Source organism: Chelonoidis abingdonii, chromosome 1 (genome assembly GCF_003597395.2).
Source record: "Chelonoidis abingdonii isolate Lonesome George chromosome 1, CheloAbing_2.0, whole genome shotgun sequence".
Taxonomy (NCBI): domain Eukaryota; kingdom Metazoa; phylum Chordata; order Testudines; family Testudinidae; genus Chelonoidis; species Chelonoidis abingdonii.
In genome coordinates, this window is record NC_133769.1 from 120468027 (window position 1) to 120483548 (window position 15522).

The 15522-nt window shown below is 41.6% G+C and overlaps 1 protein-coding gene across 1 annotated transcript; it reads left to right on the forward strand.

Annotated features, from left to right (window-relative positions):
• The first annotated feature begins 1696 nt into the window (after positions 1 to 1696).
• Positions 1697 to 8966, forward strand: LOC116835617 (perilipin-3-like). Its single transcript, XM_075069667.1, has 8 exons — positions 1697 to 2009; positions 4310 to 4389; positions 4761 to 4956; positions 6058 to 6140; positions 6446 to 6698; positions 7150 to 7346; positions 7590 to 7712; positions 8291 to 8966. Exons 2-8 carry the CDS (start codon positions 4327 to 4329, stop codon positions 8681 to 8683), a joined length of 1308 nt encoding a protein of 435 aa, XP_074925768.1. The 5' UTR covers positions 1697 to 2009; positions 4310 to 4326; the 3' UTR covers positions 8684 to 8966.
• The last annotated feature ends 6556 nt before the right edge of the window (positions 8967 to 15522 follow it).

Below are 15522 nucleotides of genomic sequence, written 5' to 3' on the forward strand. Positions count from 1 at the left end.
GGAGTATCAAACACTACAGCAATGGGCAACGTATAAAATAGATAGATAGAACTTCACTCCAGTGGAGTCAAACTAAGGATGAATTTGGCTATGAGCTTTTGTGTTGGTTTTTGTTGTGTAGGAGAGTCTTCTTTTTTGAACTCGGAAGATTTAAGAACACTAGTGGAGGAAGCAGTTCTCTGTAAATCACAGACGGTTGCATAAAAAGGTCATTCAACAGACAGCATAGCAGAGGCTCTGCTTTGTTATTACCCAGAAAAGTCAGTAAGTGGAAATAAATACAGGCACATCTCCAAAGAATAAGGCAATCACATATGATGTACATGAGTCAAGTCAGCCTAACACAGTGGGGTGTTTTGTCCCCCACCCCACCCCAGTAGCCAGACCACCTAAAGAGGTGTATGAATTTGCTAAGGAACTTGGATTCTTCAGCACAGGTAACAGAGGCTCAGTTTGACACAAGATGAAGAATCCTCACTAGAGTTGGGTAAAATATTTTGTAATCATAAATTTGCCAAAAAATGCATTTTTCAGAACACAGAAGTTATTTGCAAATTCAAGTAAAAAATCGGGGAAAGAAATTGAAAAAGTCAAAACAGTTTGTTTTGGTCATTTCAAAATGAAATGTTTTGACTTTTCATTTCCAATAGTTTCATTTTGAACATCTGGAAATGAAACCCTTTATTTTTTCTTTAAGTTTGAAATGGTGTTTCTTTTCAAAATGTAGCTAGATTTAAAAAAAGGGAGGGGGTAAAAAGCACCCAAAACCTACATGAAATGAAAAACTGAAAAAAAATCATTAGGGTCAAGTGAATTGTTTTGTTTGGCTTGAAACACATTTGCTCATTTATTCCATTTTGATGAGGAAAAACTGAAAAATAAAATGAGTTTTGATTTGAACTGATTGTTTTTAATTTTATTTTTTGTTCAGCCCCTGAAATGAAAAATTCATTATTTGCTCAGTCCTGGTCCGCACGCAAATATTTTAATGTTGCATGACAATGTTCAGTGGAAAAGGTGGCAGCATCTCAGAATATCAATCTAGTTGCCCATTTGGGAGGGAAGGTGATAGTGTAATGCTGACAAACCCCAGTCAGCAGGATTGAACTGGGGATCTGTGGAGCTTAGTGCATAAGCCTCTACTGCATGAGCTAAAGGCCAACTGCCTATTAGCTAAGGCTGTAGAGCAGACTCTTTAATTGCTCTCTCTTAAAGTGGTCTCGGTGCCACTTGCTGAGCCAGAACACCACACCCAGAAGATGTGTGGGTTACAATAGCACTAACATAAAAAGACTACAAGGGTGGGAATTAAGATGGATTCAGCACTGGTTAGGGTATCAAAATTAAGCTAAAGAATCTCAGTTGCTTCTGGTTTATCCATGACTCTTTTGCAGCCCCAATTAACTGCACCAGAACCTCACACCTCTTCAAAAATATCACAAGTAATGCCATGAAGTGGTTTTGCCACAAGGCTGTACTGTAGAGTGAGGAAGAAGGAATCCAATGGGAAATTGTATTTTCATGCAATCATGCTCATTTTACAAATGTTTACAATTTCCTTGATATTTATCTGTATTGAAGGCATAGAAACTGTCAATGGAGAGGAGAGACCTTTTCCTTAAGCATTATAAAATGCAGCCAGAAAGAACATGTGAGAAATGCAGTGTCATATGTTCAGAATGAGCAGTAAAATACTTCCAAATTCAGTTACTTGGAAAACTTTGTGCCTTGCGAGTTACATGATAAAGCAGCAAAATCCCAAAACAGTCAGGGTTCATCAGAGGTCCCGCTGAGACTTACATTTCTGTGTCTCTTGCATTATCTGGAGTGGCTGGTCTTCAAGTGCTAATGGAGCTAAGCTCTATCAATATAATGTGACAACAGATTATGGAAAAAACCTTGAAAACATGAAAAGAACAAAAATGGATGCACAGGCATCTGCCTGCCTCTGCAGAGAGCCTGACACAGGAGCTCAGAGAGGTGTGAACTGCCCCATTCGTCAAAGTGGGGTAACTCTGATGCCAAGTGATGGTGATATACATGTCTAGATTTTCAATTATTCCACTGCTGATCAAAGTAAGCAAGAAAACAGAGGGAGGATTGCAGATCTGCATAATCTACCCAGGGTGTCATCTCATTTTCATGGTGAGAGTGTATGTCATTAGGGAACTATTCACACTCCCATGGCCAATATCTGACCCTTGGGGCTAAAAGACCAGATGCCACCAATCCCACAGAGCCCAGCTAGGCATTTACCTGTTGAAATCCTGGGAAGGTGGGTGGGCGCACAGCAAGAACAGCAAGGGCGAAGTGGGGGGTAAAGAGTTACCTCCCTTGGTATGCATGCTGCTTCTCCCTCTGCTGGGGGCAGACACAGGCAGATATCACTGTCTCAGTTCTATTCTGTGGATAATCTCAAATTTTGTTTGCAGCCATGTGGGGTAGAAACATTTATTTTTTAAATGACAGCTGAGATTGACATAATCACATGACTAGGATCCAGGCATGTGGCTATTGTGCCTCCATCTTAATCTGGTCATATCCAGTGGTGTAGCTGAACCTTACAGATAGCCCAAAGGGGAACCAAGTAGAGCATGTGTGCTCATGTTTTTTACACCTGCACAATCTGCTATAAGTAGCATCTCATATAGGCAGAGCTTGGATTGTGGGCAGGACTTGGGACAGTACCACCACATTTTTCCAGTTCAATCCAATTCCAATTCAAACTCTGAGGGAGAACAATGAAGGGGTGACAAAAGGATAAACACTCTTTTCTCTCACCCTTCCCTGAAACAGAAAGTGGCACACGTTCCCTTTTTCTGAAAGGGGGATGAAGGTGTAGAAGGGCAAGTTCTTCCAGTTACCTTACTTAACTCTTGTTCCCCAATAAAATGCTTCACAATCTATCTAAGGCATTTATATAGTCCTGATTGTCAGAGTATCTGAGCACCTCACAAAACTTCTATGAAGCATGGAAGCCATATTTTCCCTCCTGTACAGAGGGGAAACTGAGGCATCAAGAGGCTAAGTGACTTGCACAAGGTCACACAGAAAGTCTGTGGCAGAACAGAACCCAGCTCAAATCCTAGGCTAGTATCCTAACCACTGGAAAATATCTACCTGTCTCCAATACACCATGCCTTGTTCCAGTGTGCCAGTTTTTACTTTGAAACTATGGCTAACATGCAGGTGAAGCAGGCACATTGCTATCTGCAACCTTACCACCAGACATGGTCTATATTTGGCTAAGTTTTTATTTGTTTGGGTTTTTTATCATTTTTTTTTATATTTTTCATAAAATGAAAAGTTCTGTCTCAATTTTTTACCCTTTTCTCTACCCTTTTAAAAAAAACTTTTCTCTCCCTTTTCCTATTGGAAAGGCAAATGAAAGTCAGTGACTTTTTAAGTCATACAGGTGTTTTTGAAAATGTTACCCATCCTAACTAGCAAATCTTTCTAGGCAGGCTGTGGACTCAAAGTGAGTTCAGCTGGATGACAGCAAAGACCCAGTGCAGTTAATTGGAATCACCTTTGGGGAATAACTCACTCCCAATCTTTGCAGTCCCCAAAGGATTTGCATTCTCCTATTGGTTAGCAAAGACTTCTTTTCACTGATTACCTGAACTATCGGTCCTGAGTATTTCACTCCCTTCCCTCACAATTACATCATCAGGGATGTATAAAAACTGACTAGGTGGTGAATGGAGTAAAGCAGTGTCTGGAATACTGAGAAAGGTTAGTGGGTTGGTCCTGGAAAGAGAGGGACTTGTTGATGAGGTCTTTCAGTTTTTTTTATTCTTTATACAATTCCTTGGTCAGGGCTTTGTACTTCTGTGACTAAGAAATGTTTGGATGTGTAAATTTTTCTATTAAGATGCTGTGAGTAGGACAGGGGGTGGGAAGTTGGGTCTGGGGATCTTAATACTCCCTGACTTTAAGTCTCTTAGCTGGTGAGACAAGATCCCATTCTTATTCTCCCCTCCCCCTCCCCCTTGTAGTTAGAGCTATTAAATGGCCTTTAGTAATAGTGACATCTACTGCCTTTAATAGAATCTCATGGCACAGAGTGGCTGATAAATCTTCTGGTTTTTTTAGAAGGAATCCTCCTGCTTGCTTTCTCCTTAGCTGTAGCAGAACTGAAATATTTCTTCTTTTTAAAGAAAGCAGTGAAACATATTTAGCCCACTACTCCTTGTTAATCTGACGAGGGCCCTGCCATTCCTTGTTGTCCTGCTTTGGAGTAGAACACCACTCTTGTCTTTAAGGAAAAGTTACAGCACCCTAATCTGTAACTTCTTGTCCTTTCCAGGTATATCTGATTATACCATGGCTTCTAATGGAAAAGACACAACTATAGCATCACCAGAGCATGGGGAGGAAGAGCAACAGGTAGGTGCTCCCTCTTAAGCATTACTGGTTCAACATGTGTATATGAAAGATGGCTGGCTGTTATCTGGTAGCAGGCTTCACAGATGCACATCTTGGTGTCTAGAGATTTGTGCAGTTGCTCTTCCAGATGCTGCAAAATAGCCTGGTTTATAATGATATTTAAAAAGCCTTCTTGCCTTAGTTAACCTAGTGATCCAGTTTCAGTACTAAATTCTGAAGAGCCCCAACAGCTGCTTTTGATTTTTGACCATTAAAGAATCCTTTGATTGGGGCTAACACATGAAGGGTATAACCACTTGAAAAAGTAAAGGTTCAGCCCCTGCATAGAACATTGCCTCCCTGACTCACTGTTCTGTCCCTTGCCTCACTAGAATGTCTTGAGGAGGGTGGCCAGTCTACCTTTAGTCAACTCTGCCTATGATCTGGCTGCCACTGCCTATGCTTCCACCAAGGAGAGCCATCCCTATGTGAGGTCCATCTGTGACATGGCAGAGAAGGGAGTGACCTCCATTACCAATGCTGCAGTTAGCAGCACACAGCCAGTTGTAACTAAACTTGAACCTGAGGGTGAGTGAAGCATATATGCAGACCTTTCTGTTTGTGGTACAATTTCTCAACAGTAGGCTCTTCACACCCTGTTGGAAAGCTTCCATCTCTAAAACTGAGGTGCATGAAGATCAGTACTCCTTCAGTACTGGAGGAGAAGCTGGCAGTGGGGGTGCTGTGACTATAGAGGAATAATATAGTAGCCCATGCGTATCGGTTAACATCTGCTAGAGGCTAACAAAGGGCTTTGCTTACACTAATCACTATTGCTGAACCTGCCCTCACCTTCACTGTAGCTAGGAGGTAAGATTAGTGCTAAGCTCTTTCCCTTAAGGAGCAACACCCTTTGAAAGGTACCTAATTGCAGAATGAGATCTCCTCATTCTGCATCCAGAGAGGCTCAGAATCTAGGCTGTCACCAACAGAAGTTGGTCCAACAAAACATTACCTCACTCACCTTGTCTAATATCTCTGGACCAACATGGCTACAACAACACTGTAGACAGATTACAACTGCTAAACTTTTCTTAACTAGCTGCTTATCAGGCAATAGCTAATGTCAATGGCTGCTCCCTGACTTGATTCCTTCATGAGAACAGTTAGCTGGACTTATTGCAGCCAAGGCTTTGCAAAAACTTCTTGGTGCCTTCCAGAGGGATGTTTGATCAAAAAGCCTCAGAGCTATAAGACTATGGAGTGAAATCATAAAAAGCCTTTCACTTGGAGAGGGAGCTTGGAAAGTGATGCCTAAAATGCTTGGGTAGGAGACAATTCTGCACTAAGTATAGATGGGAGGAGAGTGTTCAGATGCTAGTCATACCTATGTTACCTCAATTGCCCCATTAGGATGCATGGGAGGAAACATGGAACTATGAAGTATTGAAGGGGACACTATATTTATCATGGAAAATCTTTACAGAAGAGTTCATAACTTGGGGGAGAGGGAGGGAACCACCTTACATGGGGAAGGAAGGGGGGAAATGTGCAGCACCTACAACCCAGAACATTTGCTGCCTTAACATATTGGAGAACTGAAGCGCTCATTTCAGATGTGAGCCAGGTTCTGTAAATATTACAATAGCAAAATTGACCACTTAAACTGAACTCCTGGTTTTTCTATAGCGACAACAGCAGAGGAGGGTGTTTCTGAAGTACCTGACAAAGTGGAGGAGAATCTGCCAGTCCTTCAACAGACTGCTGATGAGGTAACTTTCACCACCCTCTCAGAAAGGCATGATGTTTTGTCTAGTGAAAGGGATGCCAATAATGGGATGCTTCCTCCAGCAGAGGAACACTCCATACTAAAAGTGGTCAAGAGGCAGGAGCTAGTGTCTAAATATAACTCTGGTCTGATGCTTAACAGCAAGATGCAGTTCTTCCCCTGAAGATTTGACCTCTGGGGCGGGGCAGAGCAGGTGGTAATCCCCTCCCCCAACCTCAATCTCTGGGTAAATGTACAGTAATTCAGAGTGATTCCACCACAATAACTTGCTTGATCACTCTTCTCTAGCCTACATCTGAGACACAGGAGCTGGCCTCTCCCAGACTGACAGATGTCAAGGAGACCATGATCAGAGTGGTAGATATGACCAAAGAGGCTGTGCAGGACAGTATGAAGACCACCAAATCAGTGGTAACTGACAGCATGAGCACAGTTGTGGAATCAAGAATGGGCCAACTGGCCATAAGTGGAATGGAAGCAGTGCTGGAGAAATCTGAAGAGCTCTTGGATCACTATCTGCCCATGACAGAGGATGAACTAGGTCAGACCACATGAGTGAGAGGTCTATTATCTTAAAGTTTAGGGTAATCCTCCCTTTGGGCCAAACGTCTCAAGACTGAGAAGCCTAATTGGGCACCAAATGCTGGCTCATTCTACAACCTTTTCATAGCTGAGACTGAGGGTTAAGACACCAGTTGGTGGGCATGTAATCATGTAAAGTGATTTGAGCAACAAGTAGGGACAGGGTGGTACTAGAAGGAATGATGGGCATGACTATTCATTAGTCAGTCATTACACAGCATCAAAGTATGCAAAATCTTAGTATGTGGGCTCTTGTTTTAAGGCTGAAGCTACCTGTGTGGTACTTGATGGGTGCTAAGACAAATGCTTGTTACAAGGGAGCTTAAGGTTTAGCAGACCAGTATGTCTTGTACTCCTTTCACAATCTCTTAACCTGAGAGGGTAAACAACCTGAACTCTCTTCCCTCCAGCTGAACTTGCTGAATCTGTGGAAGGGACTGAAGTGTCTTCATCACAACCACAAGAGCATCGGAGTTACTTCGTGCGTTTAGGTTCCCTGTCAACCAAACTTCGCCAACGTGCCTACCGCTACTCCCTGAACAAGATGAGACATACCAGTCAAAGCATCAGAGAGGCTCTTTGCCAGCTTCATGAAACCATGGGACTGGTAGGAACTCAACTATCTCTTCAAACTGATGCCCTTCAGGGTAGGGGAACACTAGTACCACACATGTATAGAATGTGGTACATGAGGCTTAGGCCTCATTCATAGTTGTGCTGTGTAACTAGACCCTTCTACTCTTGCTGCATTGAGCATACCACACTGTGGGGTGAAGGCATGTCAAAGAGTAGAACTAGAATAACTGATGTGCAAAGGTCTCATCTCTGGATATGCTTAATCCACTTCTAGATTGAATACCTTAAGCAAGGTGTGTCTCTTCAAGAAGTCCAGGAGAAGTTCCATCACATATGGCTGAGCTGGAATAGAGAGCAGCCAAAAAGCAGTGACCTCAAGGATTTGGCAAAACCAGAGGTATGTACATTTGGGTGTGTGCATGGAGGGGGCGGGGCAGGGTCAGCTCCGTTGTGAGACATTAGCAATTATTCTGGGCCTTGCAGGGTGGCATCTTTGGATAAGTAGCTCAAACTCGGGTCACCTTAGTTGTTCCCTTTTTTGAGTTGTTCCCTAAAGTGATGTCACACCAGCACGGTCTGTGCCCAAGGAGCATAATCTCATTTTGATGCATGCTTCCTACTCTCTAAACCTCTGCACAGCCTGAAAACTGACTGTAGATCATGGGTTTCAGTGGTTGCAAACCCTGTTAATTTGGCTTAGCTCTCTTCTGACCTACCTTACATGGCTTATTGCCTCTATTAGCCTCCATTGTCACAAGTGGCTTCTCTTAGGGAAGGCACAACTTGGCCTCCTTTACGTATCCTGAAAGAGCATGGCACACCCATTGCAGACCTTGTTGGTGCCATGGTCCTTCCATCAGACTACCGTGATGGCAGCGTACTTGCTACTGCCACTGCCTCAGTGATCTTGTAAGGCAGCAAGTTTGATCCTTATTGTGTTTTGAACATAGAATTAAACTCCTGTTTCTCCAACAGATGGAGTCTGAGACTTTGGCCATATCCCGCAGCATTATCCAGCAGCTGCAGGATGCCTGCTGGATGCTAGTATCCAGCATTCAAGGTCTCCCCACCAGCTTTCAGGATAAGGTGAAGCAGATGTATCGCAACATGGAAGAGCTTCATGCATCCTTCTCCACTGCCCACTCCTTCCAGGATCTCTCCAGCAGCCTCGTAACCCAGAGCCAGGAGATGGTGACCAAGGCCCAGGAATATGTAGATGAGCTGATGACATACATGATGGAGAATACTCCTCTGTCTTGGGTGGTGGGACCATTCATCCCATCTGGTAAGGTGTCGGCAGATGCCATTGAACCACAAAACCAAGAAAATGAGGCTGAGGAAGCCTCCAAGTCTAAGGAGGCCCTGTGACCTAGAAACCTGACACTTCAACTTCTAAAGAAGAAGGCAAACTCATTCAGTCTTCCTTCTGACTTCACGTGTACTAGCATACTTCAGGAAAGACACCAGTGGCTAGTACTCTTATGCACTGTGCCTAAATCTCTTTCCCAATTTCTGGAGGTGTTGTGTGACTGCTATAATGTAGATCACTTCTCAGCTCAGATACTACTTGTTTGTGTTATCACTGTCCGTCTTCAAAATAAAATGTCACTTCATTTGAATGAAGGTCTAATCTGCTCTTTCTAAGAGGTGACTTCCAGGTTTATAGTAGACATATAGCATGACTAATTGCAGGCACAGATGTAGCCTTGTTTGCCAGTAGCAGCAACCACTGGCATACATGTGGAGACACTTAAAAGCCTGGGAAGCTTACCCCATATAACATAGAACCAAATGTAGAGCCTTAATTTCTAAGTAGTTCTAGATCACAACTCACAGCTATAAACATGCTTTAGTTTCTGGTGAAACTGAGAACAGAGGTTGCTTTCATGGCTGTGGCAAAGCTGCACTTGGGATTTCATGTTGCTTTTCAGAAGTTGCTAACAGTGCAGTCAATTTCTACCACTGTCTAGCCAACCTAGGCTAGACAGTACCTGGGTTGCTCAGTCCTGGCCTCTGCCCCAGGAGAGAACAGGCCTGGGATTCCTTTGCCTAGCTCAAAATAGGGCTGTCCCTGGAGGGGCTCTAGGGCATAAATGTCACAGCCTATAAAAGATTGGTTATTCAGGTGCATGTAATTTCAACCACCTATAAAATCACTGAGTCTGTATTAAGGCTGCATATTTCCACACTTCACAGCTGGAAATGTGGAAGGTTGTAGATGCAATCTTTACCCTTAGGAAAGCAGGCCCTTTAAATCCACCTCATAGGGTGACATGTATCAGAGGTAGCAGTGTTTGGTTTTCTGTGGGTACAGACTGGTGGTACTTTAAAGGTAACACTTATTTGGGCATAAGTTTTTGTGGGTAAAGGACCATTTCAGATGCATCCTCAACCTTCTCTGTCATCGAAGGGTGAGTAATTCAGCTTTTCCCACAGCCTCAGACCTACATGTCAAATAAGAAAGGCATCAATCACTTGTATGATTTGTTTTGTGTTTTCCATACATGCTAAAATAAGAGCTCTTGAATTTCAAAAGATGGTACAGTGCCTATAATACAGAGGATATGGGTTCTGTTTAGGGCACCACATAGCTTGGAAAGCAAAAACATTGAGGGCTCTCTGCCTAAATACCTTTAAGCATTTGCTCCACTCAACACTACAGGACCTCCCTGAGACAACTTGCATTTACAAGTGATATTAAAGTCTCCTTTTCAACAAGTGACATTGCTGTCACATGAGTCTTGCAGAGAAGTGGTTAAAAACTTTCAAAAATAAAACTGGGCTGCTCTAAGTGCTTTACTCTAAAACCCAGGCCAAGATTGAGTGTTATGATAGGTAGTAATAAGTTATGTCCTAGGTTATTCCCAGCCCTGCCACTCCCTGCAGTCATTTCTATGCTTTGTGCCAATGTAAAAAGGCTACTTGTAGAGTGGGGATAGATTCTCTGTAATCATGCAGTATTTTGAAATGTTTATATTCAGTAACTAGCACAAGGGGGCCTAGCTGCAGCAGGGTAGCACACAGAGGCCTCAGCTGCAACTATTACAGCTGTGAACATCCTAATGTGCACAAGTGCTAAAGTTTGCTCAATGTAGCTGTACCCAAAGTCAATGGGGGAGAAGCTTTTCCAGATGCATTTTTCTAAGCCACTCTTTCTACAGAGGAAAAATTGATCTAGCGGTTCTGGAATACACACGTTCTACAAAAGCCACTGAATGCCTTGCCTAGACTAGAAAGGGAATCATTTGACTTCAGCAAATGAAACAAGTAAGGCTGTCAATTGCAGTTAACTCACAGAATTAGCTCAACTAAATCATGATTAACAGTGCAATTAAGCAATTTTTAATCAGAATACCAATTTTTTGAATGTCCTACATTTTCAAATAGATTTTACAATACAATCTGTACAGTGTTCATTTTATTTTTCTTACCAATAGTGGACTGTAAAAGATACTATTTCTTTCAATTCAGTTACAAGTACTGTACTACAATCTGTATCAGGAAAGTGCAACTTACAAATGTAGACTTTTTTGGGGGGGGGTACATGTAAAACTGTAGTCTACATGTCCACTCTGTCCTACTTCTTAGTCTGCCAATTGATAGGACAGACAAGTTTGTCTACATTTACAGAAGATGCTGCTGCTTATTTACAATGTCACCTGGAAGTGAGAACAGGTGTTTACATAGCACTTTTGTAGCTGGTGTTGCAAGGTATTTATGTGCCAGATATGCTAAACATTCAGATGCCCCTTCATGCTCCAGCCACCATTCCACAGGATAATGCTTTCATGCTGATGGTTAAAAAAATAATGCATTAATTAAATCTGTGACTGAACTCCTTCGGGGAGGACTATATATCTTCAGCTCTGTTTTACCCACATTCTGCCATATATTCCATGACATTAGCAGTCTTAAGATGATGACCCAGCATGTTTGTTTTAAGAACACTTACTGCAGATTTGACAAAATGCAAAGAGGGTATCAATGTGAGATTTCTAAAAATAGCTACAACACTTAACCCAAGGTTTAAGAATCAGAAATGCCTTCCAAAATCTTAGAGGGACAAGGTGGGGTGCATGCTTTTAGAAATCTTAAAAGAGCAGCACTCAGATGTGGAAACTACTGAACCCAAACCAGCAAAAAAGAGAATCAACCTTCTGCTGGTGGCATCTGACTCGGATGGTGAAAATGGACATACAGCCGTCCACTCTGCTTTGGATAGTTTATTGAGCAGAATCCATCATCAGCATGGATGCATGTCCTATGGAAGATGAAGGGACATGAATTTTTAGTGCATCTGGGACATAAATAGCTTGCAATGTCAGCTACAATAGCGCCATGCAAATGCCAACTCTCACTTTTAGGTGACAAGAAGCAGCCAGCATTATTTCCCGCAAATTGTATCCAAATTTGTTTGTTTGAGCAATTGGCTGAAGTAGGACTGAGCAGACTAGTAGGACAAAGTTTTACATTATTTTATTTTCAATGCAGTTATTTTTTGTACATAATTCTACATTTGTAAGTTCAATTGTCATGATAAAGAGATTGCACTATAGTACTTGTGTGAGGTGAATTGAAAAATACTATTTTTGTTCTTTACAGTGCAAATATTTGTAATAAAGCTATAAAGGAGTACTATGTACTTTGTATTCTCTGTTGTAATTGAAATCAATATATTTGAAAATGTAGAAAACATCCAAAAATATTTAAATAAATTGTATTCCATTATTGTTTAACACAACTGCAATAATTTTTTAATCACACAATTAATTGTGATTCATTTTTTTAATTGGTTGACAGCCCTAGAAGTAAGCTATATTTGCAAAGGGCTTTCTTCCCCAGTATATCTGCATCTATACAGGATGCTTTTGAGAGCATAGCATTCCTAATTGACAGTTATGCCAGCAAAAGGCAGACTAGACAAGATATTTATTAACCTTGCAGAATTCCTTATGTATGCATAAATGACCTTTGTGGCAAAACAGTAACAGCCAGATCGGTAAATAGTTAAGTAAAGGACATAAGATTATGACCCATGGCTAGCCAGGTAACCTGTATCAGATTCTGCCTTCCTTGTTATTCTTGCCTTAAAGATCCCCTTTTATCTGTATAAATAAGATAGTTGTGCTTGTATGGTGCTCACATTATCTGGGTGTATTAGGCAGCGCGCTGTGCTAATAAAACCGAGTGGTCTGAAAACTGTGAGTCCTGAGTCTAATTTGACAATTTGGAGGTCCCACCGGACTGGCAACCGTCTTACTGGGCTGTGTGATTCAGACCATTTTTGTAAAGATGACCGTGCAGCCGCACACTGGCGTTTGGCCGAGCACGTCCTCCACTAAGAAAGGAAAGGCCGCACAACCCACCAGTGAAGTCTACGCCAATCGAACCGTTGGTTCCCCCTCTGTCTGTAAGGGATCCCGGAAATCTGACATTTCAGGAATCGGTAGTTAATTAATTTTGTGTTTGTCCCGGACCTGAGGACTGTCCTGTCTCTGTGTCTATCTGTCTCTGTGGAGTTTGAGTCTGGGTGCCGTCTCTGTCTGGGGATGGCCGACCAAGGGCTCCTGTCCCCGCGGTCTGAGTGAAGGTGAATCTGCACAATTTTCTGCCAGCCGCACCTGCACTTTGGGTAAAACCCTTGGTGGAAAGCACGGATCGAATGAGCAGTAGCCTGTGGCTACTTTATGTGTTACACGAGGCATCGCTCTGATGAACCCTAATTTCCTTCTTGGTATATGGTGTGTGAACTCCTCCTCTAATGGGTAATCCAGAGCGTCTAGAGGCACGGGGCAGTTCCCTACAAGGACTCCGGCTCATTTTTATGTATTTTAGAAAGGGTCTGGACCGTCCTGTACAAATTTCTGGAAAAATGTCTAGGGCTAACTCAGGGGGACCCAAACTCAGTGGCCACTGTTAAAATCTTGGAACAAAGAACGAGTGGAATGTCTTAAAGGGGACAAACTTCCGGCCAAACCTACAATAAATTGGCTACAGGAACAAAAGGTTTAAATGTCTCATGCAGTGGTTAGGAAGAGGCAAATCATAGGTGGACAAAATCAAAATTGCCTCTACTTAATTATTTCAATAATAAGTTAAAAAGCTTTATTAAAAGCCTCTCTCCACGCACGCAGACCTGAGTGCTCCCCTTTACCCCGTTGTCCCAAAAGCCCGTATCGATCACCAACCCCTTCATTACTCCCATCTCATTGTAAAAAAGTACACAAAGCCCTTGTTCTGTTCCCTTGTTGTCTGCCTCAACACCTGCTTCTTTAGTGTTCACTAACCAAATTCAGCAAGGGGGGAGGGCTCCCAACTGCCCCCACCCTTCCTGCCCTTTCCTTGAACATCTTTCAAAAATTGTGAAGTGACCACAATAGCACTCACAAACGGGTCACTGGAAAAAGGAGGATCGGGCCCAGACACCAAGCAGGCAGCAAACAGATAAAGAACTGCAAACGGGTTTGAAAGCCTAAGGGAATAGTGTCAGGAATAAGAAAAAGCAGTAAGTGCAGGCATAACCCCTGGAAACAAATACTTAAAATGGTGAAATCTGAGGTAATAAAGGTGTCATTTTGGGACATAAAACCAAGTGATTAAGAACGAGATAGTGAAACGTTACCTAACAGAGGCAGAAGAGTTAAGCAGTTAAACTTGTGGAAAATGTTAAAAAGGACCATGTTTTAAAGCAGAGAGAGAATTCTTGGTTTCTTTGCAGCCATTTCTGAGGGAAAATGGGGCCCTTTTCCAGAAGATGCCTGTAAATATCCATATATATATACAGCTATGCAAAAACAAAAGCAGGTAAAGAAATGTTAGGAAAAGAAAATGTGTTGTATCTCTTTGTCTGGCAAATAATGTACACTTTAAGATCTAAACCAACACTCTGGTTTGTAAAAAACTCCTGTTTTCTAGGTTGTGAGATAAATTTGTTTGTTTTTTAATGCCACTAAAAATTCATTGACTCTTTAATTCAAAGTTGCAAGACTGAATCCTTTTTTGCAGACACAGGTAATTAGTTCGCATTGTTTGGCCGTTTGGGAGTTTACCATTTAACTCTTAAGGGTAACTTGTATTCTTTCAAAAATTAAAATGTTTTTTAAATAAAGACAAAGTCATGGTTCAATAGAGCAGTCCAAAATCGCAGAGAATAAGGTAGGAGATTCTGGAGTCCTTTTTGTTTGGTTGGGGTTTTTTTTTGGTAACAATAGCAGATAAGAGCTGTAATAAAGAGCAATAAGAAATTAATCAGTGACCCTCTGAAGCAACAGCAGAGGTGAGGTACACAAAAAAAAAAGAAGGCCACATGTTAATAACACCACTGAGCTTAAAATAGCTCGTGTAATCAGACTGTCACTTTTATAACAGGGACATGAAAACTCTGTAAGAACAAAACAAACATTTCCACCTTATGTAAAAATTCGATAATGGCTAATGTTTTCAAAAGTTAATAGTATAGAAAGAATGTGCATTTTCCCTAGGACATGTGCAGTGTATATGGTAAAAAGGGGTAGAAAAAATGTTATTTTGTCTTCCAGATAAATCAAAGTACTGTATAATAGGCTATGTGTATGTTTAATCTGAGGAAAGTGTTAAAAAGTGTAGTCAATCCAGCACAAGACAAATGTAAATGTAATGTAAGTACTGTGTTACCAAAAATCAACATTTACTTATTTGCCACAACAACAACACAACAGTCTCAGGCTTATGTAGCACTGATTTACTTGAGTTATCTATCAATCTTGGCATTGAATGGCAAACAGTTATCCAATCATCTGTTAAAAGGTAAAAAGATAACATAGTTCCTAAAAAAAAAAAACAAAAAAAAAACTGCGACCATCGTACTAATAGCGACTTCTCACAAATGGGGACGGGTTCAAGAATTGCCACTGCACGAAACATAACAGCTTACCATTGGTATAACATATTTTCTGGATGGTCTACCCACACTACTGCATACTAAATGTTTACTACCCTTCAATTGTTTTTGTTTTAAATTGTATATGTTTAATTCAAGATGTTTACAATGTGCTGGTGGATAAAACAAATGTGTGCAAAGCTAAAGCCACAGGGCCCAAATCACCATCCCATTATTTTCTATTACGTGGACTAAATAAGGAAATGAATTCTGCGATATAATCTTAGTGTCAAAAAGGGGGATATGTAAGGAGCAGATTTTTTCATGTCCCATACGAATTTGAGACTGA

Bases quoted from the DNA above. Each gene is read 5' to 3' on its own strand.
- LOC116835617 (XM_075069667.1), top strand. From the start codon at position 4,327: ATGGCTTCTAATGGAAAAGACACAACTATAGCATCACCAGAGCATGGG. The intron at 4,390-4,760 runs GTAGGTGCTCCC...TTGCCTCACTAG, and splicing joins ATGGGGAGGAAGAGCAACAG to AATGTCTTGAGGAGGGTGGC. The intron at 6,699-7,149 runs GTCAGACCACAT...TCTTCCCTCCAG, and splicing joins CATGACAGAGGATGAACTAG to CTGAACTTGCTGAATCTGTG.